Genomic DNA, 17,567 nt, shown 5'->3' on the forward strand with positions numbered 1-17,567 from the left:
TGATCAAAATCTCCAATCCTGTCGATGTTTGCGTCGTTAGTCTGAAGTTCGCCCACTGGGGTCCTGAACGAGAAGTTGCGGGATATAAACAAGTATAAACCATGGAGACAGAACTAACAAGTGGCCTTTTGTTTTTCTGGGACAAGCTTCTTCTCTTTTTGGCCCTTTCCCTCTAGTGGTTTTGCTTTCTCTGTCGATGGTTTTTGGTTCTTACGCTAATTTTTCGGTTGGCGCCAAAATAACCCATGGTATGCCACCCGGATAAGAGATGAACACTTTCCATTCACCTCTCCTCTGCCTTCTCTCAGTTTTGACATCTTCTTCGCCAACTCGCTCTCGCCCTTAAAGCTCTCGCCTTTAGCCTCAAAGGCACAATTTCTACTTAAATACCCTTCTGGGCTTTCGTCATTTGAAGGTATGACCTCAGTACTCTTCTTCTTCTTCGAAGGCAACAACTTGGGTCTTCATCGCTCAGACCTGGGGTTTCGTCAATTCGGTGATTCTTTTAATGTTTGTGTCGTTTGACACTTGATTTGTTGTTTCTTTAATGCGCTGCGCAATCATTCGCGTCTTTCTCGTTTCGGGCGTGTTCTTCCTTGTGGCGCCTCTTCTGTTTGAATGCTTCTGCTCGAGTTCCTGTGTGAGCTTCTTGCTGTATTTCCTTGCTTTTTATGCAATGTGGAAACCGAATCGTTGAGGAAATGTTGGGATTTGGGCAGGAACTGGTGGCCTGAGCCCATGCAGCTTTTAAATAGCCCCTAAAGATGACTTCTTGATAGCTCAATTTCGGCCAAATTGTTCCTTTTTTTTGTGTTGAAAATTTTCTTCTGTTAAGTTGTTAAACTGCGTTTGTTGATTGGCACAGCGTGAAGAGAAATGGCAAGTACTGGCATTATCTTGTGCCTAATGATTCAGAAGAAGTATTTCTGCACATGGAGCTGTTTGGGGATTTTTTTTTTTTTTATGCCAACTTGCGCATGTGTGCCCGTATAGTTGAAATATCTTATTTTGCTTTTAGAACAGCAGAAATCACTTTCATGGTGGTGGTCACGTACATGTTCATGGAATGCTACCATGTTACATGTCAAATTGCTAACTTGCTATCTTCATCCTTCAGTCCATTTATAGCTCCAGTATTTCGTCCTCCATGATTTGTCCTTTTGTATTTGCTAGACGATCTCACTAGCATCTTTGTAGAGAATGGGTTCTCCCTTTTTCTGGGAAGGATACTATATGAATCAGATAGTTCCAGTCATTTAAATTTTGGGACTGTCTTTTTAAAAGAGGTCCTTCTTCATATTTTCTTGTCATATTGAAACTAGCCCCTTGTTATCTTTCTTGAAGCTAGTTTCATCAAGCCTGTAACAAACACATGGAACTTAGTGATACAAGAAGATCACGAGGCTATGGCAAGCCCCCGTGGAAATTCACAGGCAGGCAAGTTCAGTGCACTTTCTTTGTGGTTTGTTGTTATTTGACGTTCAATGTGATCTTCTTAAGGCACATATCTTTTTCCAATCAGTGCCCTGTATCAGCTTCATCTTGTGAAAGCAGAAACAGCTCGAGCGTTCATTCCGAAGGAGTTCAGATTAGTTGAAGCTTTTGGGTATTCATCAGTTACTCTACTTTTCTGAATCAAGAAGCGACAACTGTGCGCTTATAGCACCATTTTCTTCTTTGCATGTTAATGTGAGTTTGTTACTTTTGTAGATATACACTCGGTGGATTCTTCTTGGCCAGTTATGACGACAGTCCAGCTGGGGTCTTTGATGAGGTTGCATAGTTGATAATTGCTTTGTCAAGTCTTAATATTGTGCCTTTCATCAATGCAAGCGGTGACTTCCTGCCGAGAACCTACCATCTTGAAGCTCAAACTGCAAAAATTTAAAGGGAAAAAAGGAAAAAAAGTTCTGAAGATAAAGTGATATTTTCAGAGGTTTTGATGTTCCATTAACATTTAAACTGTTTATTCTCCCAGCTTGTGGTGATTGCAGGAATTGTATGGAACCCACCAACATCTTGCGCGTAAGTTTCCTCCTATTTCTTTTGCGCTGCATGCTTCAGGCTGTTGATTTCTCCATGAGACCGTCCAATGCTTTTCTCGTGCAATAGTCGGGAACACACCATTTGGAAACGCTTTAAAAGCTGGGAGCCGGCTTGGTTTGCACAGTAGAAGTATACAGTAGCAACTAAGCACTCGAACTATGTTCATTAGAAGCCAGGAATTTGTATGATAGTCGGTATCAAATTGTCACTTGTTTTTAGTATAATCAGAAAGAATCACTTACTAACTGCACAAAATCACATGAGCTACTCCATATTTTTCTGCAAGTGGACTAGACAACATGCAATTTTTAACATTTTGTTTTCAGTTCATGTTATGAGAATAAACAATGGGCTACTCTATATTTTTCTGCAAGTGGACTAACCAACATGTCAATTTTCAACATCTTGCTTGGAGTTCATGTCATGAGAAAAACCAGTCTGCCAATTAGCCAAAAGAAACTGCAATTTTTAGTGTGGTTTTATTTGTTCCATCATGTTGGTGACTGTTAGCGAGTTCGTGACTGTTTTGTGACGATGAACTCTTCTAAAAAATTGCCGCATCATTTTGTTATTTGCTCTTGTTTTGTTAACTGCCTTCATAATTCAAGGTTTTCTTTTAGCATGTAGGTTGTCAATAATGTAATGGAGGTCTAAAATTCTTGAACAGGTGGGCTGCTAAGGTGCTTGTTAACAGTTATGAGGCTTGTGATCATGGACGGAAGGTGGAAACTTGAGCTGTACTGCCTACTAATGTGGAATTATTTATGTTTTGACCTGTAAATCTTTTTTGGGATAGCTTTCCACTCTATAGATGTTTAATTAAAGTTGCTTTCCTTTATCTGAGTAGGAGTTTTTAATGATGAAAGCTTTCAGATAATCATATCTTGTTTGCCGATAGCCAAATTAGAAAAAGTTATAGTCAAAATTTGCCGTAGCTCTACTATAGTGACTTTTCCTGAGTTTCCAGCGCACCAGTAGCAGAAAGCCACACTTGTGGATGATATTGACTTTGAAGAGCTGTTGCACCTTATTGTGGAAATGTTGCTGAAGTGGTTTTTGTGATTGTGAACTAGTAACACTACTTTAACTCTATGGAGATGTTGATATCAAGCTTACCTTCCCTTTGTCAGGATGTTGGGCTTCCAAGTCAGGTTGCCAGGTTTTCAAAAGTAAGCTCAGTCTATATTTTTTGTTTGCCACTGTTTATTATCAACATATGATTAGCATGTGTTGCATTATCATGTATATAGAATTTCAAACTCTTCAAGATCTTTTTCTTTAAATGCTGTATTCGATGCACATAAATGCTATATTTTATACAGATCCTGTTGTTTGCCATGTATGCCATGTATTCATGTTAAGAAAAACAATGTATTCCAGATTTATTAAGCCATTGAGATTGACATATTTCACCACACGGCCATAGTGGCTGGCTGCTGTTCATTAACGAAACACTCCAAATGTGGAAATATTATTATGGAATGTGAGCATTGTAAGTGACCTATTTGCTTTGAAGGTGTGAAACAAGATTAAGATTGTGTAGCCCTAGGAGTATCCTATAAACCCCAATAATGTCCAAGATTATGTTTTGTCATGACTGTTTAGTACTTAATGTCCCCTTTTTCTTTTCCGTCTCTATTCACTTCATGAGTTTTCTCATCCATATCCCTTGTTGGCTTGATTGTTGTGCTCCTTTAAGTGTTATTATGTGCTTGAGAAACTATGAACATGTCTGATGTCCGTGAAGTTTTTCAGAGGATTACTCCAGTCTCAAGGCGACCAGAGAACCAAAGGAATGGGTTACTAAACGTGCTCAGTGTAGGTGCTTATAGCCCGAAGGACCAGATGGATCTTCAAGTGTCTGAAATCAACGATCATTCAGCATTGGATGTTTGTAGGATCAATCTCACAACTATAGGTACATTTTGGCGTGTGAATTCTTTAATTCTCTTTGATACCATTGAATCTTGGGGATTTTCCTGCCATTTGGTACCCTAATATATCAGTGTCAAGTAGTTGATTCGACCAACTTTGTTCGTTCACTTTAATGACTTATTTCAACTCTAGCTTTTCTCATCTTGCATTGAATGGACACTCCTACTGATTTAAATAAGCCGTAGTCAGACATCTTAGTGGAAACAAATCGTGGAAACCTAACCATTTACCTTTGTTTCTCTAATGATTATTGCAAAATCTTTCACATAGTACTTCTAGCTTGGAAAATTATTGGGTGGAGCAAGTGCGTGCACCTTGGATGGATCCATATGATCTGAATCAATGAGTCAGTGCATTCACATGTGAAGATGCGGGTGGACCCCACTGGTCGAATGGTTTGAATGTATATGGGGTGCATGCGCTCTTTCCACCCAGTAATAGCATATTGCATATCAACTGTTTGCAGCTTCTCTACTCTTGGAGGGATGTTTCTGTAATGACTTAGCTTAGTTGCCATGCTCCGGAATGGAACAGCTGCTATGCTAAACGGTTATATTGAATCATCACTCTAGTCTAATTACATGGGTTTATTGAGGATAATCTTGATCCGATTTTCAGGACTTGTCTTATATTTGACGATAGTTCATTCCTAGTCCATGAGATAGTGAGCTGAGTGAACTTGCTTGGATTCTGTTTTAAATATGAGGTAAAGATAGTTCCTCTTTCCATCATCCTAATAACTGACATGCATATCTTGCTCTGCATAACCTTTTCCAACACAGACTACTGGGTCCTATTCTCGTTAAATTTATGCTTTCATACGCAAGGGGTTTGAGCCCTCCATGTTCTGTCGATACTAGGGTAAACTTGCTCTGCCTCTCAGCATTGAACTCGGTCCCATTTAGAGAATTGGTTCATGATTTGGTACCTCAAGAAATTATGTATTCTGTGTGGCATTGCCTGTATATATTATGCTATCTCGTTTGAATGCCATCTGATCTGTGAGATTTGTAATGAAGTGCCTGCATTGAAGGTGGACAAGTGGAGCAGCCCAGTAATCAGAATGTCGCTTCCTAGTTTCAGGTGACGCCTTTTAACGAAATTGATCTGTAATCCAACTTCATGCTGCTGATCATCAGGTTGTCTTGTGAATTGCAGTGGTCGCACAGAGTACAATCCCAACCTTCTCAAATATTCCTGCCAGATCGAATGCAGGTTGTTCCTGTCATCGCTTTAGTGTGTTTTGTCTACTCACTATAGCTTCAACATAAGGGAAATTACATGAGGGCTGGAAATTTCAGAAGGGCTTAAAACTTGAGATTGTGATAGTTTGCGTCTGCTACTAAATTACTTCCTGAGGTTTAGAAACAGAGCCATGCTTTTAGGTTTCTCTTCACTATCCTATTGTATCAGAGGGCGAGAAAGATTTATGAAAAAAAATCTTTTCCTACTTACTTTTTGTGGGAATGCAAGTCTTCGGCTGTCCCAAAACATCAGAAAGTCGTTTTTTACCCTCCCCTTTCCCTTCAAACCTGAAAATTTTACTAATAAATCCCTGTTTGGGAAAAAGTTAGTGTGATTGAAGGACTTGCTGCTTTACTTCTAACAATGGCATGCCATTTTCAGATATGGTCTCTGATTCATATATTCTGGTTTTAGGGTGCGACTGGTACGTCCAGCTAAAGTGTCAATGCTGTCTCATGCTTTAAGAGACGACAATGACCAAACTTCACGATCCCGAGGTTCTGATCCACTGGACTTGATGAGTGAGGAGTTCATGGCTAATGTGCAAGATCCCAGTGTATTGGTCATGTTATCGAAGCCCATACTAGCTTTGGAGTTCAGAAGCCTGAAAATGCATGTGGAAGCTCCCATTCTAGTGACCTGGTGAGCTGAGAAGATTGTTTAGGCTATGCTTGAGTTTTGTTCTCTGTAGACAGTTCATATATAATTCGGCTCAAATGTCTTGTACAGCGTTTTGCTCATAATTTTCATCCTGTTGCTGATGAGAGTTATAGCACTCGAATTGTGTTCACCCGTTTTGGACCTGCATTTTAGAAATGAAAATATGAAAGCTATTTCCGTGTGAGACTTCCAGACCTCATCTGACTCTGTATATAGGTCATATGAACACTCATCTAGACATTTTCATTCGAGGCAAGTTGGCCATTCAATCGGAGAGATCTCATCACTGGAGTTGTCTTCGCCCATTTCGGAACTACATTTGCCGAGTTGAAGGATGAAAGAGAAAGGCATTTGCGTGTGAAATTTCGAGACTTCGTTGGACTCGTATACAGGTCATTTGAACACTCATCTAGACTTTCCATTCAAATCAAGTTGCGCATCCATTCTGAGATTTCATCGCGTCTAATCTGATCATTACAACTTCCACACCAAAGTACATCTCAGTTGGAACTTCGGTGATCTTATCATCAATAACATAAGTGCCGCCTTGAATAAAATTTCTATTTCTTTCCTTCCCAAGAGATTTACAAACTTCTACAATTCATGGGGTGGACAAACCAGAGCAACAAGCAAAAAACCAATTAAATTTTCCATTCTTATGAGGCAAACAGCAGCAACTTTTTACATTCAGACTTTGTTCACACTCTCAGGTTCATTTCCTAAATCTGATCACTAGATCAGAACGCTTGTGGCAGAGGCTGCCCTTCCAAGAAGGATTTGAAGAGGACGAGAGATCTCTCAGGCTGCGAGAACGGTGCTTCGTGCGATGCTCCTCTGATGGTGGCGAATGAAAGGACATTGCCATAAACTTGAGTCCACCCACCAACCTGAAGGTCATCAGATGATCAAATAGCCATCGATCACTTTCTGATTCTTCAGGCGAAACAAGAGGTTTCCGTAAGTACCTAAACCACAGAAATGAAAAGCAAATTCACCTGCTGGCCCTGAAACCACACTCTGTAAGGAATAGTGGCGTTCAGACCTAATTCCTCTGCCAACCCATGGACAAGTCTTCGACTTCCGGTTAGCGGAATTACAGAATCTTGGTCTCCACTGTATCGTGAGCATGAAAATCATTAGAGTTGCTTGATTCAATCGTGTTGGCCAGGAATTTCGCCAATTAAGAAGAAATTTTACCTGTAAACCAGAACCGGAATTCCGGCCTTTATTAGTTTGCCTAGGATAGTAATTGTTGGTATTTCCAAGTTCGTCAAATCATAATCAAGAACACTGCCGTTTGGAAAATTAGACAAAAGCAAGAGTTAACAGAGAGAAGTTAAAAAGTTGCGAGAACTATATTTAGCATCTGAGGAGAACATTACTCGCTGCAAACAGCCCATTTGCGAACTCCTACAAGCCGTGCATGGAGGGCTCTCTGCACATCTTGTCTGTTAAGATAATTAACCGTCTCATCTTCCACGCACACGTCTATAGTTTCAGTAACACCCTGCGAAATGTCAATGTTATAACTCAAGTTGATAGAGTGTAGGACAAATTGAAGCTAGGATGCAGTGATACAGAGAGCTTTTTAATGGGGCAAATCTGTGTTTGATATACTGACTCACCTGAGGACTAAGACGTCTAGATTGCGACATTACAGATGCTATACAAACATCGAGCGTGACATCGTAGTTGTCGACGAACTTGCTTGTTTCTTTGTTAACTTGGCTCATCACCAGCGAGCAGATAGGTGAAACGGAACCACGGGCGTATTCACTCACGTACCTCGAGTAATTGCAGATGGAAGTGAACATCTTGTACGTCGTATCTGAAATCAATCCGTGTGACCAGAAAAACTCGGCCCTCGAGTTGAAGTCAGTAGCGAATTCAAGAACCGGATTACCCAGCTGTAATAGAAGTTCGAGATCGAAGAATTTTCGCTGAGATCAGTGTTGCCTCAACCATCAAGCATCTGAAAAGTACATGATGAGAAATACTCACGGCAATGCCTTTCAGATTGAACATCTTCTCATTCCTGTTGATTTGAAGCATGAGTTCTGCCAGTTGGGGAACATAGTGACCTGAATTTTACACAGAAAACAGATGCTTAGGCTCAGTGTGAACTCATTGAGTCACGTCTGAATGACCTTAAAACAGTGGCGGTGGAAAAAACATTCTACCTGCGTAGCTCTCCCCAGTAATGAACAGGTTACTGTTTTTGTATTGTGGGAATTTGACAAACCATCTTTGCAAGAACACCAGATTGTCCCTCGCTATAGACAAAGATTGAAGAAGTTTCAGAAAAGAAAGAAAGTCTATGAAAAAGTTTCAAGCTTGCGTCAACTCAAAAAGAACAGACAAAAAGAGAACAGTGGAACTGTAAACATCGTATGAAGGGAAAGGTGCGAGACTATACATAGCCCTGCGCCATCAAGAGAGATTCTTTAGAACTCTCGGGTGCAAAAAGAACCCAAAGAAGGATTTCACACGAAGAATAAAAACCCAGTGAATTGGAAGATGAAAAAGTGGGAAAGGATCAGAGAGAAGTTCACTTTTCTCTCTCTCTCTCTTTTCCCAGACCATCATCAACTTGTCTCTTCAAAATGTTGAATTTTCTCAACCTATGTGGAATTCGATGAGGTTTAAACGTTCTTGCAGATCGAGAAAGAAGACAAATTCTAGTCTTTTGTTTGGTTTTCCTTTCTCTCTTTTCTATGACAAAGGGATAGAGGTATAAAGGCAAGTGAACATGCCAGTGATCTTGTCATTGACAGCTTCATAAGAGGAGGTATCGGTTGAGTAAGAGAACCCAACTCCAATCGGCGCTTCCAAGTACAACATGTTCGCTTCTGCATTTCAAGAACAAGCGAAAGTAAGAATTTTTTTGAGCTCCCCGCAAGGCTAAAAGGAAAGCTGAGAAAAATGTTCATCTTTGCATTTTTGCATGAAGTTTTTTTTTTTTTTTTAGTACCTCTGTTCCAGCTATACTCATTCCTGACGAGCACATCTCCACTGGGCCTAAACGGTCCATTCTCAGAAAACGCTCCCACTCCAAGGGATGAACAACCGGGCCCTGGGAATAGCACAGAGAACAAACGCTAATCCAGATCAGAGAACGTGGGTGTGACTTTGCTACATCATAAACTGTGTACTAACTGGTCGGGAACGAGTTCGAGGACCTCCGTTGAGCCAGAGAACAAGAGGCTTCGAAGCCGGGTCCAGCTCCGCTTCTGCGAAGTAGTAGAACAGAGCCCTCTGTTTCTGCTCGTCAACGGTCACATAGCCCGAGTACTGCCGGAACCCGACAGGTGGCTGGCCCGGTAACCAGGCGATGCTGTCCAACAAGGCGAGAGACGATTCCACTGCCGGGGCATGAGATAGGAGGCGAAGCAACGAAATGGCCATCGATACGGCGACCCATTTGGACGATGAAGGCATTGTTGTGTAATGTTCTTGCTCGAGCACTTCACTGACTCTATAGAGAGAGAGAGGGAGAGAGAGAGAGAGAGAGAGAGAGGAGAGACCAAGTAGAGAGAGGCGGTATATAAAGATGGTGTCTGTTTTTTTGCTGTCAAAAAGAACATAACTTTTTGATGGGGGAAGAAGAGAAAACCAAAAGATAAATTGAGCTTTTGTTTGTTGCAAACAGAGAGCAGGAGAGGGTTGGAGCTGAAAGCGATGCGGGCGGCCCACGTGACCAGTGGACCATGCTTGGGTTTTCCTTCTCAGGAAATATTAATTCACAAGAAATATATTTTTACTCTTATTAAAACGAGGAGTGATCGCTCTCCCGGCTCCTCATATAGCTTTATAAATCAATTGGCTAATCAAATCCACATTAAAAAACAAATTTGGATCATAACGGCGTCAATTTTAGATTTATTTTTCTTGTTTTAGCCACACCAGCACCACGTAGGTGAGAGAATGTAATAAAAAATTACCACGTCAATATTTGCCATGAACTGAATTGAATGGAGTTAATGGAAGGACCCGATTGCACCGATTTGATAAGTTTCAATACTCAATTGTACTTTCGTGATAAGTTTTATTACTTTCAATGAACATATATCTATTCTTTTATAACATGGTAGATTCGAAATGGATAGCAAACTAGCGAATACTGCGTGCAAGTTACTAATCTAGTGCACGTTACTTCATCCTTTGTATCTCTTCTGAGACACCGTCATTGCTAGTGGAATAGTTCCCGCGAATTGGTTCCGACTGAGTTTATTAGCAAGAGGAAATAACATGCATACATTTCAACAATACAAGTGGGTCAAAAAGTCCAAACATATTATAAACTTTTTTATTGTGCCAATTGAGTTCATTTGGTCAATTTTGATTGAAAATTGCTGATGTGAACGCCAACCATTTGATTATGGGTGAGCGGTTTCGGATTCTGTACATATTTTACGTGGAACTTACCTGTCGGAACATGTTTCTTAGTTTTTGGAATCTGGAACTTACCCTATCATAAGGTCTATATAGGTTCCACATGTATCCTTAATTGAACGATTGCAAAGAATCATCACATTTAATGACCAACGTTTGTTGCTACAATTCACCGACCACTACTCATATTAGACACGTACATAAATATGAAATATTAACAAAGTAAAAGTCCCACTAATAAATATTACCGAAAATGAAAGCTCATACTAGTGGTTCCAAGTTGCATACTCATTAAGCGATGCCATGGAATACCTCAAAATCGTGTGAAGAGATATACTAAGAAAAACACAAGAAGTGATTACAAGTCACATTACGGGTTCCACGTTCTAAGGTTCACCTACTTGGAACCTACTCGTCGAAACATGTTTTTCAATTTTTAGAATCTAGGACTTACCATGCATACTTTGGAACCTAGAACTCAACATGTTTCTCACCAGTCTAGTTCTAGGTTCTATGTTCTACCCTAGAACCATGCTCACCCCTACGTTTTACGTAGCATGGCTAGCGGTAACATTGGCAATTATTTTAATTTTTTAATATCTTTTATGAATTATTTATTTATTTTTCCTTTTTTCCCTTCTCTTTTCCTTTTTTTTTTTTACTATGGCTGGAGTGGGTCGTGGCCCTCGCTTGGCCTTGCCCAGATCTTGGCAAGGCTGCCTTGCCCAAATCTAGGCGAGAGTGGCCTCGACTCGCTAGCCACAATTAAAAAAAAAAAGAAGGGAAAATAAAAAAATTAATTAATTTTTTTAAAAAAGTACTTAAATATTATAAAACATCCTTCATGCCAAGACCCGGTCATGTCACATAGAACTATCGTCATCCACATTAGCTGTTTCGACCAAAATTGACCGGATGGACATAATTAAAAAGTCTATGTTGATAAAAATATAATAAATTTAAAACTTTTTGGATAACTTTCTTTTTAAGTGTCTGACATTTTCAATTCAAATATCGGAGCAGTCCGGCCTACTAAAGATTGTTCCTAGCCGAGAGGGAAGAAGAAGAACAGTGCAAGAAAAGCGAAAAGAGAGGACGAGAATCAAAATTCTGACTTGGTCACGGAAGTTGCAGACCTCTTATTACTCTTTTGTTTGTTTTAGAAAAAAGCATGCGGGCCAAAAACCCAAAAGAAAAAAGAAAAAAAAAGGGTGAAAAAAGAAGAAGAGCCCAGGTGCTTTCGGGGCAAGTGTTCGAAAGGATAGAAGACCAATGTGAAGCCAAAGTCTCAAATTTCGATGGGAAAAGAAAGGGACTTTACAGAATTTTTAACTTTGTTTTTTGTTTTTTTCCTATTACACCATTGGTCTGGTGAAATACGGGAAAAAAAAGTTCAGAACAGATGACATTATGCTGCACCAAGATAAAAAAAAATTCCCAACCTGAGAACAAAACAGTGAAAAAAGTCATGGTGGAATGATGATCCCTGCGGGCATATGTCAGCTTCAAGAATAGAATAAAAATATGTTACCCGCTCTCTTTTTGGGTTTTCCCATAAAAATGTTTCAGACCCAGTACAAACCCACATCCCATTATTCCATTCTCCAGTAATCTCTGCAGGGGTTTTTGTTATGTTGGTTTTGTTTGATAGTTGACTATGTGATTGTATGCCATGATATTCCATCGTAATTGGATGAAGTGAAGCATCCCGATTAGGATTTAGATTGCTCATCATATCTCTAGATATCGCATGAGATGTATGAAGTGAGGCATCCCGATTAGGGTTTAGATTGCTTATTGCATTCCCAAAGCAAATATCGCACGACATGTATTTGGTTTATGTCAACCCGGTATGAGTAATTCAATCAGAGTTATCCTTGCTTGCTATGGTTCTCTTATAGATTGTGATAAGCGGGAATATTTACGTAAGCATGTAAAGCGACCGGCGCATTGAGTTATGCACGAGTTTCTCATCTACTGTTTGTTTTCACGATAAAGATTGTTTATTTCTACGGCCGGTTTGCGAGCCACTTAACTCTTCTTTTGGTACCGTATCGTGATCTCGCATGGCGAGAGTCCGAAAGACCAGTCTTCAACAGGCGTCCTCAAAGCTCCGGATCTAATCCACGCCTTAGCAATTTGATTTCGATATTCATCCGGTTCACGCTTCTGATCTTGCTGAATCATTTCACTGTGAGGTTCTACCACTGTACGAGTGCTCATCTCTAGGATCCCATTGACCAAGGCAATGAAAGGGCATGAAGTTCATGTGAAGCTTTCTCTAGAATCTTGACATGGAAGTAAAGCTTGTCTTTTCATTTTCCGCGAAAGAAATCAAAATTTGACCAAACCACTTCTTTATCATACTTTAATTGTGCACAATTCGAAAGCAAGACAACTTTCCTTTGCTGATAATGCCATTATTTCTCATTGCACTTTGTCTTCCCCGGAAAGTGCTAATGCCCATTTATACCCCACAAGGCCACAACATGCCTTTGTTTGACTCTCAATTATCAGTCCACTAATGTCACTTTCCCACTGTAATTAATCTGATGAGATGAGAATGACGTCGAAATGCGATAGAGTCTTGCTCTGTCGTTCAAAGCGAAGAAGGCACAGAGAATGTGCAAAGACGAGCATCTAGAAATGTTTGCTCACTCTTGCGAGAGTATTTTAGGGTTGGTAATTGACCAAACTGGTGGTTGAAGCCAAACCAATCTCTGATATCTCTCGCCACAAGATAGTTATTCTTTGACAAAGGGCACAAGCGAATCATAAGGACTTTGACTAAAGAAAATGGAGGAGCCACGGGATGTGGCACGTTATACAAGATATTTGAAGGGGTGATTGGTTCCCGAGAGGTCCGGTTCCCACCATGAAACTGGGAAATTGACTAGAAGGACCAGTTCCCAGTTTCTAGAATTGGGAACCGGACCACCTAATCCTGGATGGTTTGATCTGGCCACAGGAAGGTCCAATGAAACCGGTGGATTCACAATAATTGCAGCACTTTTTAAGTTTAAAATATCATTGGACCGCCACCGCCACATTAGTGGTGCAAGTCGGAATAAGTTAAGCTTCAAGTCATACTAAGCATCTTAAGTAATTAAACAATTAGATTCATCGCCGACGGACATGGAGTTCATATCCACAACTTCCTGCAACATAAACATTGAACTACCTACCAGCACCATTCATATGTAAGCTTTATTCAAGTTGTTAATTGTTGCTGCCTTGAGTTCGTATTTGTTCAATATTTGCCTTTGCAGAATGACCATTCTTTTCTCATTTCTATCCAAATTTAGAATTGGTTCGGTCTGGGCTGTTTGGGTGGGCGGTTCCACCCTTGGAACCAAGAACTAGATTAAAAAAAAAAATACCGGTTCCGATTTTATGGAACCGGAAACTGGACCGGTGTCCTAGGGAACTGCTCAAAATCAGTCCGTTCGGTCCATGTGTTTCCCGATTTGCGCGGTTCCCATTGTTCAACCCTACCACGCGTGTTGCTGAATGAGGCAGACACAGAGGGAGTCTCAAGGATTTATCAGCTCGGGAATTTTTGTGCTTGGAGGATTGAGGGAGGCAATGTGGAAGGGAATACATAAACGAAAGCGATGTTACAAGAAGGTATTTCGGATACGCACGGCGATACATGAAGAAGCCGCTTAATTGTGTAAAAAGATTAGGGTTCTCGAAATCCTAACACATAACTGATTCGGATGTATATCAAGGGAACGATGAATTCGACTGAACATATTGCGTCAATCGTGTAATCCCTGGGATAACACGAAAGATAAAGACCTGCAATGGAAGCTCACATGATAGAAACTACTAAAGCTATGTGCAAATTCCAAAACTTCCCGAGAGTCCAATAGCTCTCTCTCTCTCTCTCTCGCTGAGTGTGAGTTTAAAGGTGACGATGGGGTCAAGAGGGCAATGATATCCACTCGAGAATGTTGGGAAAACAAGAAGTTTTTTCTTTAAACGTCAGGCCTGTTCAGACATGCTCAATAGCGACATTATTTTGTGTTGACGGAGACAAAAGGCGACAGCACAAACAAAAGAAGCGTAGACCTCTCTCCAACAAGAGGCACACTGCAAATTTTTTTTGTTTTTCCCTCTCTAACTTTGGAGTTCGCAAAGATGATTCAAATCATTCCCTTTCCCTTTTTTCCCTTCTAATGGAGGCCCACCTCCTCTAACTCCCATACAAACTTTCACAACGGTGTGAGGGTGAATGATGATGAGAAGGTCTCCACAGGGTTCTCTTTCTGAAAAAAAAAAAAAAAAAAGATCAGGGAGACATTTGATTGGCAGGAGTGGCCGTCACTCAAGCAAACATAATACACACTAATCATGATCTTTTGCACTAATTATTAGGGCAACCTTAGCCACAAAAAAAAAACGAAAGAAGAAAAACTCAAATGCATCTTCTTCTTCTTCCCCTCTTTAAGGGTAACGTGCCTCTTCCATTGCTTCGCAATTTAATCAGTGCTGATTAGTTAGAAAACAAATCCCGTGATTCACGTCAAGAAGCACGAAACTCTCTTGCAAGTTGGAAGTAACATATGATTCCATAAATTAGGGATGAGTATGGTTCTAAGTTAGAACCTAGAATTGAAGAACCGAATTAGTGGAAACAAGGTGGGTTCCAGATTTCAAAAATTAGAGAACCTATTATGCCAGTTAGATTTCACATTCCAGGAGGTGGAACCTAAAATCTAGAGTCTAGAACTTGAAATAATTTTTTGTATTTTTTTGTTCTATATCTTCGTGCGATTCTACGCTATTTCACAGCATTCGATGATAAGTGTATAATATGAAATTATTAGTCCGAGCTTCTACTTCCAGCGATATTCATGACGGAGACTTTTACGTTGTTAATAGTTCACATTCTTCGCCTATCTAAATATGAGTTGTGGTCAGTGGAATGTTAACAGCAAATGGTAATAATTAGAATTGATAATTCACTACAATCGTCCAATTGAGAATAGAGGTGAAAGCTGTAATGGAGTAGGTTTCAGGTTATAGGGTATGCATTATAGGTTTTACGTTCCAAAAAATAGGGAATCGAATTCGACTAGTAGGTTTAGAGATTCCTGGTGGAACTTGAAACCGCTTGTCCTTACCGTGAATCTACAAGTTGATGGCCTCTTCTTGACTAAACCCACAAGCGCTAAGCTAACTCAGATGGATTTCAGATCAACATAGTTGCGGCATAGCTGCATAGTGTTTGCGTGGTGATTTACACAAGACAGGAAGCATCAAGAACCGTTGGCCTGGATGAGGATTAGGTCAAAATCAACTTTTAGAAATGGTTAGAACATGAGGAGTGTCCCCACTCCCTCGCTCCCTCCCTTATTCTTTGCCTTCGTGCCCACACCTTTTTTCTACCAGAAGAGAGAAATCATTTCGCCATTTTTGTTCCCGGTGGCGAACCCGAGGAGGTCCCATGCCACTCACTATAATAATGTTTCTTTCGGACCAAATGCATGCCCCAACAACAGGGCACGAGTTATAGCCTTTCTGTTCCTGTGCTTTTTTTGGGCGAGTTCTGCCGTTAGATAACACCGTAAACATAAACTAATGCACATTAGCATGTTAGTTTATGCATAAACATTGATTAATGCTTGGTTGGATGAACAGAGACGGACAGAGAGAGAACAAAGGAACCTGCAGCGCGTGCTAGCGAGCGAAGGAGGGAGACCTCAGACAGATAGGCCCACTTACAGGATTCCTGGCCTTTTCATGGCCAGTTTACAAGCTTCCACTGAGGAAAATGACAAACCCTATTTTGTTTTCCTAAAAAATGTTACCCCCTCTTTTTTGTTTTTTGGCCTCTATATAAAATTCGGTGCAGCTAACTCTCTGTACTGTAGTGCTATGTCCTATTCACGTTTACAGCTGGAAAAAAAAAAAATTGTCAATGCTCAATGTGGTGGTGGCATTTTGAGAACCTAGACATCATTTACTGCTCGACTCAAACCTAAAGATGAATGAATATACTGTACATACTAATAAATTTTCACTATCTTTTACCGATTGAGTGATCAACGCCGAATTTTTAGCATGAAAGATGAATTTCAGCTGACTAATCCCAATCGTTATATATAGGAGTAATTTGTAAAGTTTATCGCCATACAGATTCGCCTCGCGCGACATAGCTTGCGAACTCTTACGATGGATTGATAAGTACCTGTTGAAGAAAAACAACTACCGAGCCGATGTTCGCAGGTCTGAGCCAAAGTGGCTTAAACGAGTCGGCTTATGATCTGGATCTAGTTAACATGTCGAATCGAGATCCAGAAGCGAGTTGTCTTGCGAGGAAGAGAGACCGAAGGAGGAGAAGTTAATGTAAGGAATCTGCCAAAAAAATTTGATTTGGGCCTGAGTTGTGCAATACCGGACCATTTTGGGCCAGTCTTTGAATTTAATTTCAGTTCAGGCCCATCTACGGCTCAAATTCTACAGTACTAAAAAATAAAAACGACGAGTTAAGGAACAATTGAGCATTCTAGGATACACCTAATCAATAGAAGTCAACCAACATAAGATCATTCTAAGTGTATTGCTCCATCACCATCTAGTTCTTTTTTTATTTTACTTTTCAGCAATTCTTAACGGGGTGATATTTTGAGAGGATTACTAAATTAATAGGTTGGCATTAATTATTCCCTTAATCGTAAAAAATATCAATAAGATTTCCTTCTTCCATCATAAAAAAAAAATTGTCCAATCACAGAAAAAGAAATAGAAAAATTTAATGTAACCGAAAGAAAACACGCCATAAAAAATTAAAAAGGTCTTTTATCCAATTAGTCCTAAACAAGTTGCATAACACACGAAGCATCTAAGAGTGTTCACCTCATGAAGATGACACTCAGGATACATCTGCTACGATAAAAAGCACAACAACACTTCCTTAGCTTTTATATCATCAACATCCGAAAGACAAGAACTGACTAAATTAAACACAATGACCAGATGCAAAACTCTTTGTTTCCCCACCCACTTTCTTCACATGGACATAAAGAAAGGGTTGATGGGATTGGAGCCAGGCTCCGGCACATCTTCAAGCTTCTTGCCATTTTCGAGCACCGGCGTGATCGACAGCCCCATCCCAAAATCGTTGAGATCGTCCCCAAAGTTCCAAAACGAGTGCCCTCCTGCGGGATTAGCGAACAATTCATCGTAAACCGCCGTGGCCTGTGTTGCGACATTGTCATCAAGATCGATAAAGCTAAATGAGAGTTCCGTCGGCAGTGGATTCGTATCGATAAAGTTGAACG

At 40.3% G+C, this 17,567-nt stretch overlaps 2 protein-coding genes across 7 annotated transcripts; one reads left to right on the forward strand and one right to left on the reverse strand.

Moving 5' to 3' along the window:
* LOC115749341 (protein NEOXANTHIN-DEFICIENT 1) lies at window positions 1-6,186 on the forward strand. 6 transcript variants are annotated; one of them, XM_048280606.1, is made up of 11 exons: window positions 1-415; window positions 1,349-1,437; window positions 1,523-1,606; window positions 1,711-1,774; window positions 1,979-2,025; window positions 2,714-2,768; window positions 3,177-3,215; window positions 3,802-3,964; window positions 5,001-5,064; window positions 5,140-5,196; window positions 5,641-6,186. In XM_048280606.1, exons 2-11 carry the CDS (start codon window positions 1,373-1,375, stop codon window positions 5,870-5,872), a joined length of 870 nt encoding a protein of 289 aa, XP_048136563.1. In that variant the 5' UTR covers window positions 1-415; window positions 1,349-1,372; the 3' UTR covers window positions 5,873-6,186. The 6 variants fall into 6 exon arrangements, with proteins under 6 accessions (XP_048136563.1, XP_030541964.1, XP_048136566.1 ...); XM_030686104.2 differs by having other exon boundaries at window positions 2-415; window positions 1,345-1,437; XM_048280609.1 differs by lacking the exon at window positions 1-415 and adding an exon at window positions 472-496 and having other exon boundaries at window positions 1,345-1,437.
* A 324-nt stretch (window positions 6,187-6,510) lies between these two features.
* Window positions 6,511-12,501, reverse strand: LOC115749340 (serine carboxypeptidase-like 45). The gene is made up of 11 exons (XM_030686103.2): window positions 12,329-12,501; window positions 9,066-9,607; window positions 8,858-8,959; window positions 8,640-8,735; window positions 8,067-8,159; window positions 7,888-7,967; window positions 7,512-7,793; window positions 7,269-7,393; window positions 7,084-7,176; window positions 6,882-6,999; window positions 6,511-6,773 (listed from the first exon to the last, which is right to left on the reverse strand). Exons 1-11 carry the CDS (start codon window positions 12,499-12,501, stop codon window positions 6,624-6,626), a joined length of 1,854 nt encoding a protein of 617 aa, XP_030541963.2. The 3' UTR covers window positions 6,511-6,623.
* Window positions 12,502-17,567: the final 5,066 nt, after the last annotated feature.

Source organism: Rhodamnia argentea, chromosome 6 (genome assembly GCF_020921035.1).
Source record: "Rhodamnia argentea isolate NSW1041297 chromosome 6, ASM2092103v1, whole genome shotgun sequence".
NCBI classification, from domain to species: domain Eukaryota; kingdom Viridiplantae; phylum Streptophyta; class Magnoliopsida; order Myrtales; family Myrtaceae; genus Rhodamnia; species Rhodamnia argentea.

Bases quoted from the DNA above. Each gene is read 5' to 3' on its own strand.
- LOC115749341 (XM_048280606.1), top strand. From the start codon at position 1,373: ATGGAACTTAGTGATACAAGAAGATCACGAGGCTATGGCAAGCCCCCG. The intron at 1,438-1,522 runs GCAAGTTCAGTG...TTTTCCAATCAG, and splicing joins CCGTGGAAATTCACAGGCAG to TGCCCTGTATCAGCTTCATC. The intron at 2,769-3,176 runs GTGGAAACTTGA...TCCCTTTGTCAG, and splicing joins CTTGTGATCATGGACGGAAG to GATGTTGGGCTTCCAAGTCA.
- LOC115749340 (XM_030686103.2), bottom strand. From the start codon at position 12,501: ATGAGCACTCGTACAGTGGTAGAACCTCACAGTGAAATGATTCAGCAA. The intron at 7,968-8,066 runs GTAGAATGTTTT...TGTAAAATTCAG, and splicing joins TACTGGGGAGAGCTACGCAG to GTCACTATGTTCCCCAACTG. The intron at 7,000-7,083 runs GTAAAATTTCTT...CTCACGATACAG, and splicing joins ATTCCGGTTCTGGTTTACAG to TGGAGACCAAGATTCTGTAA.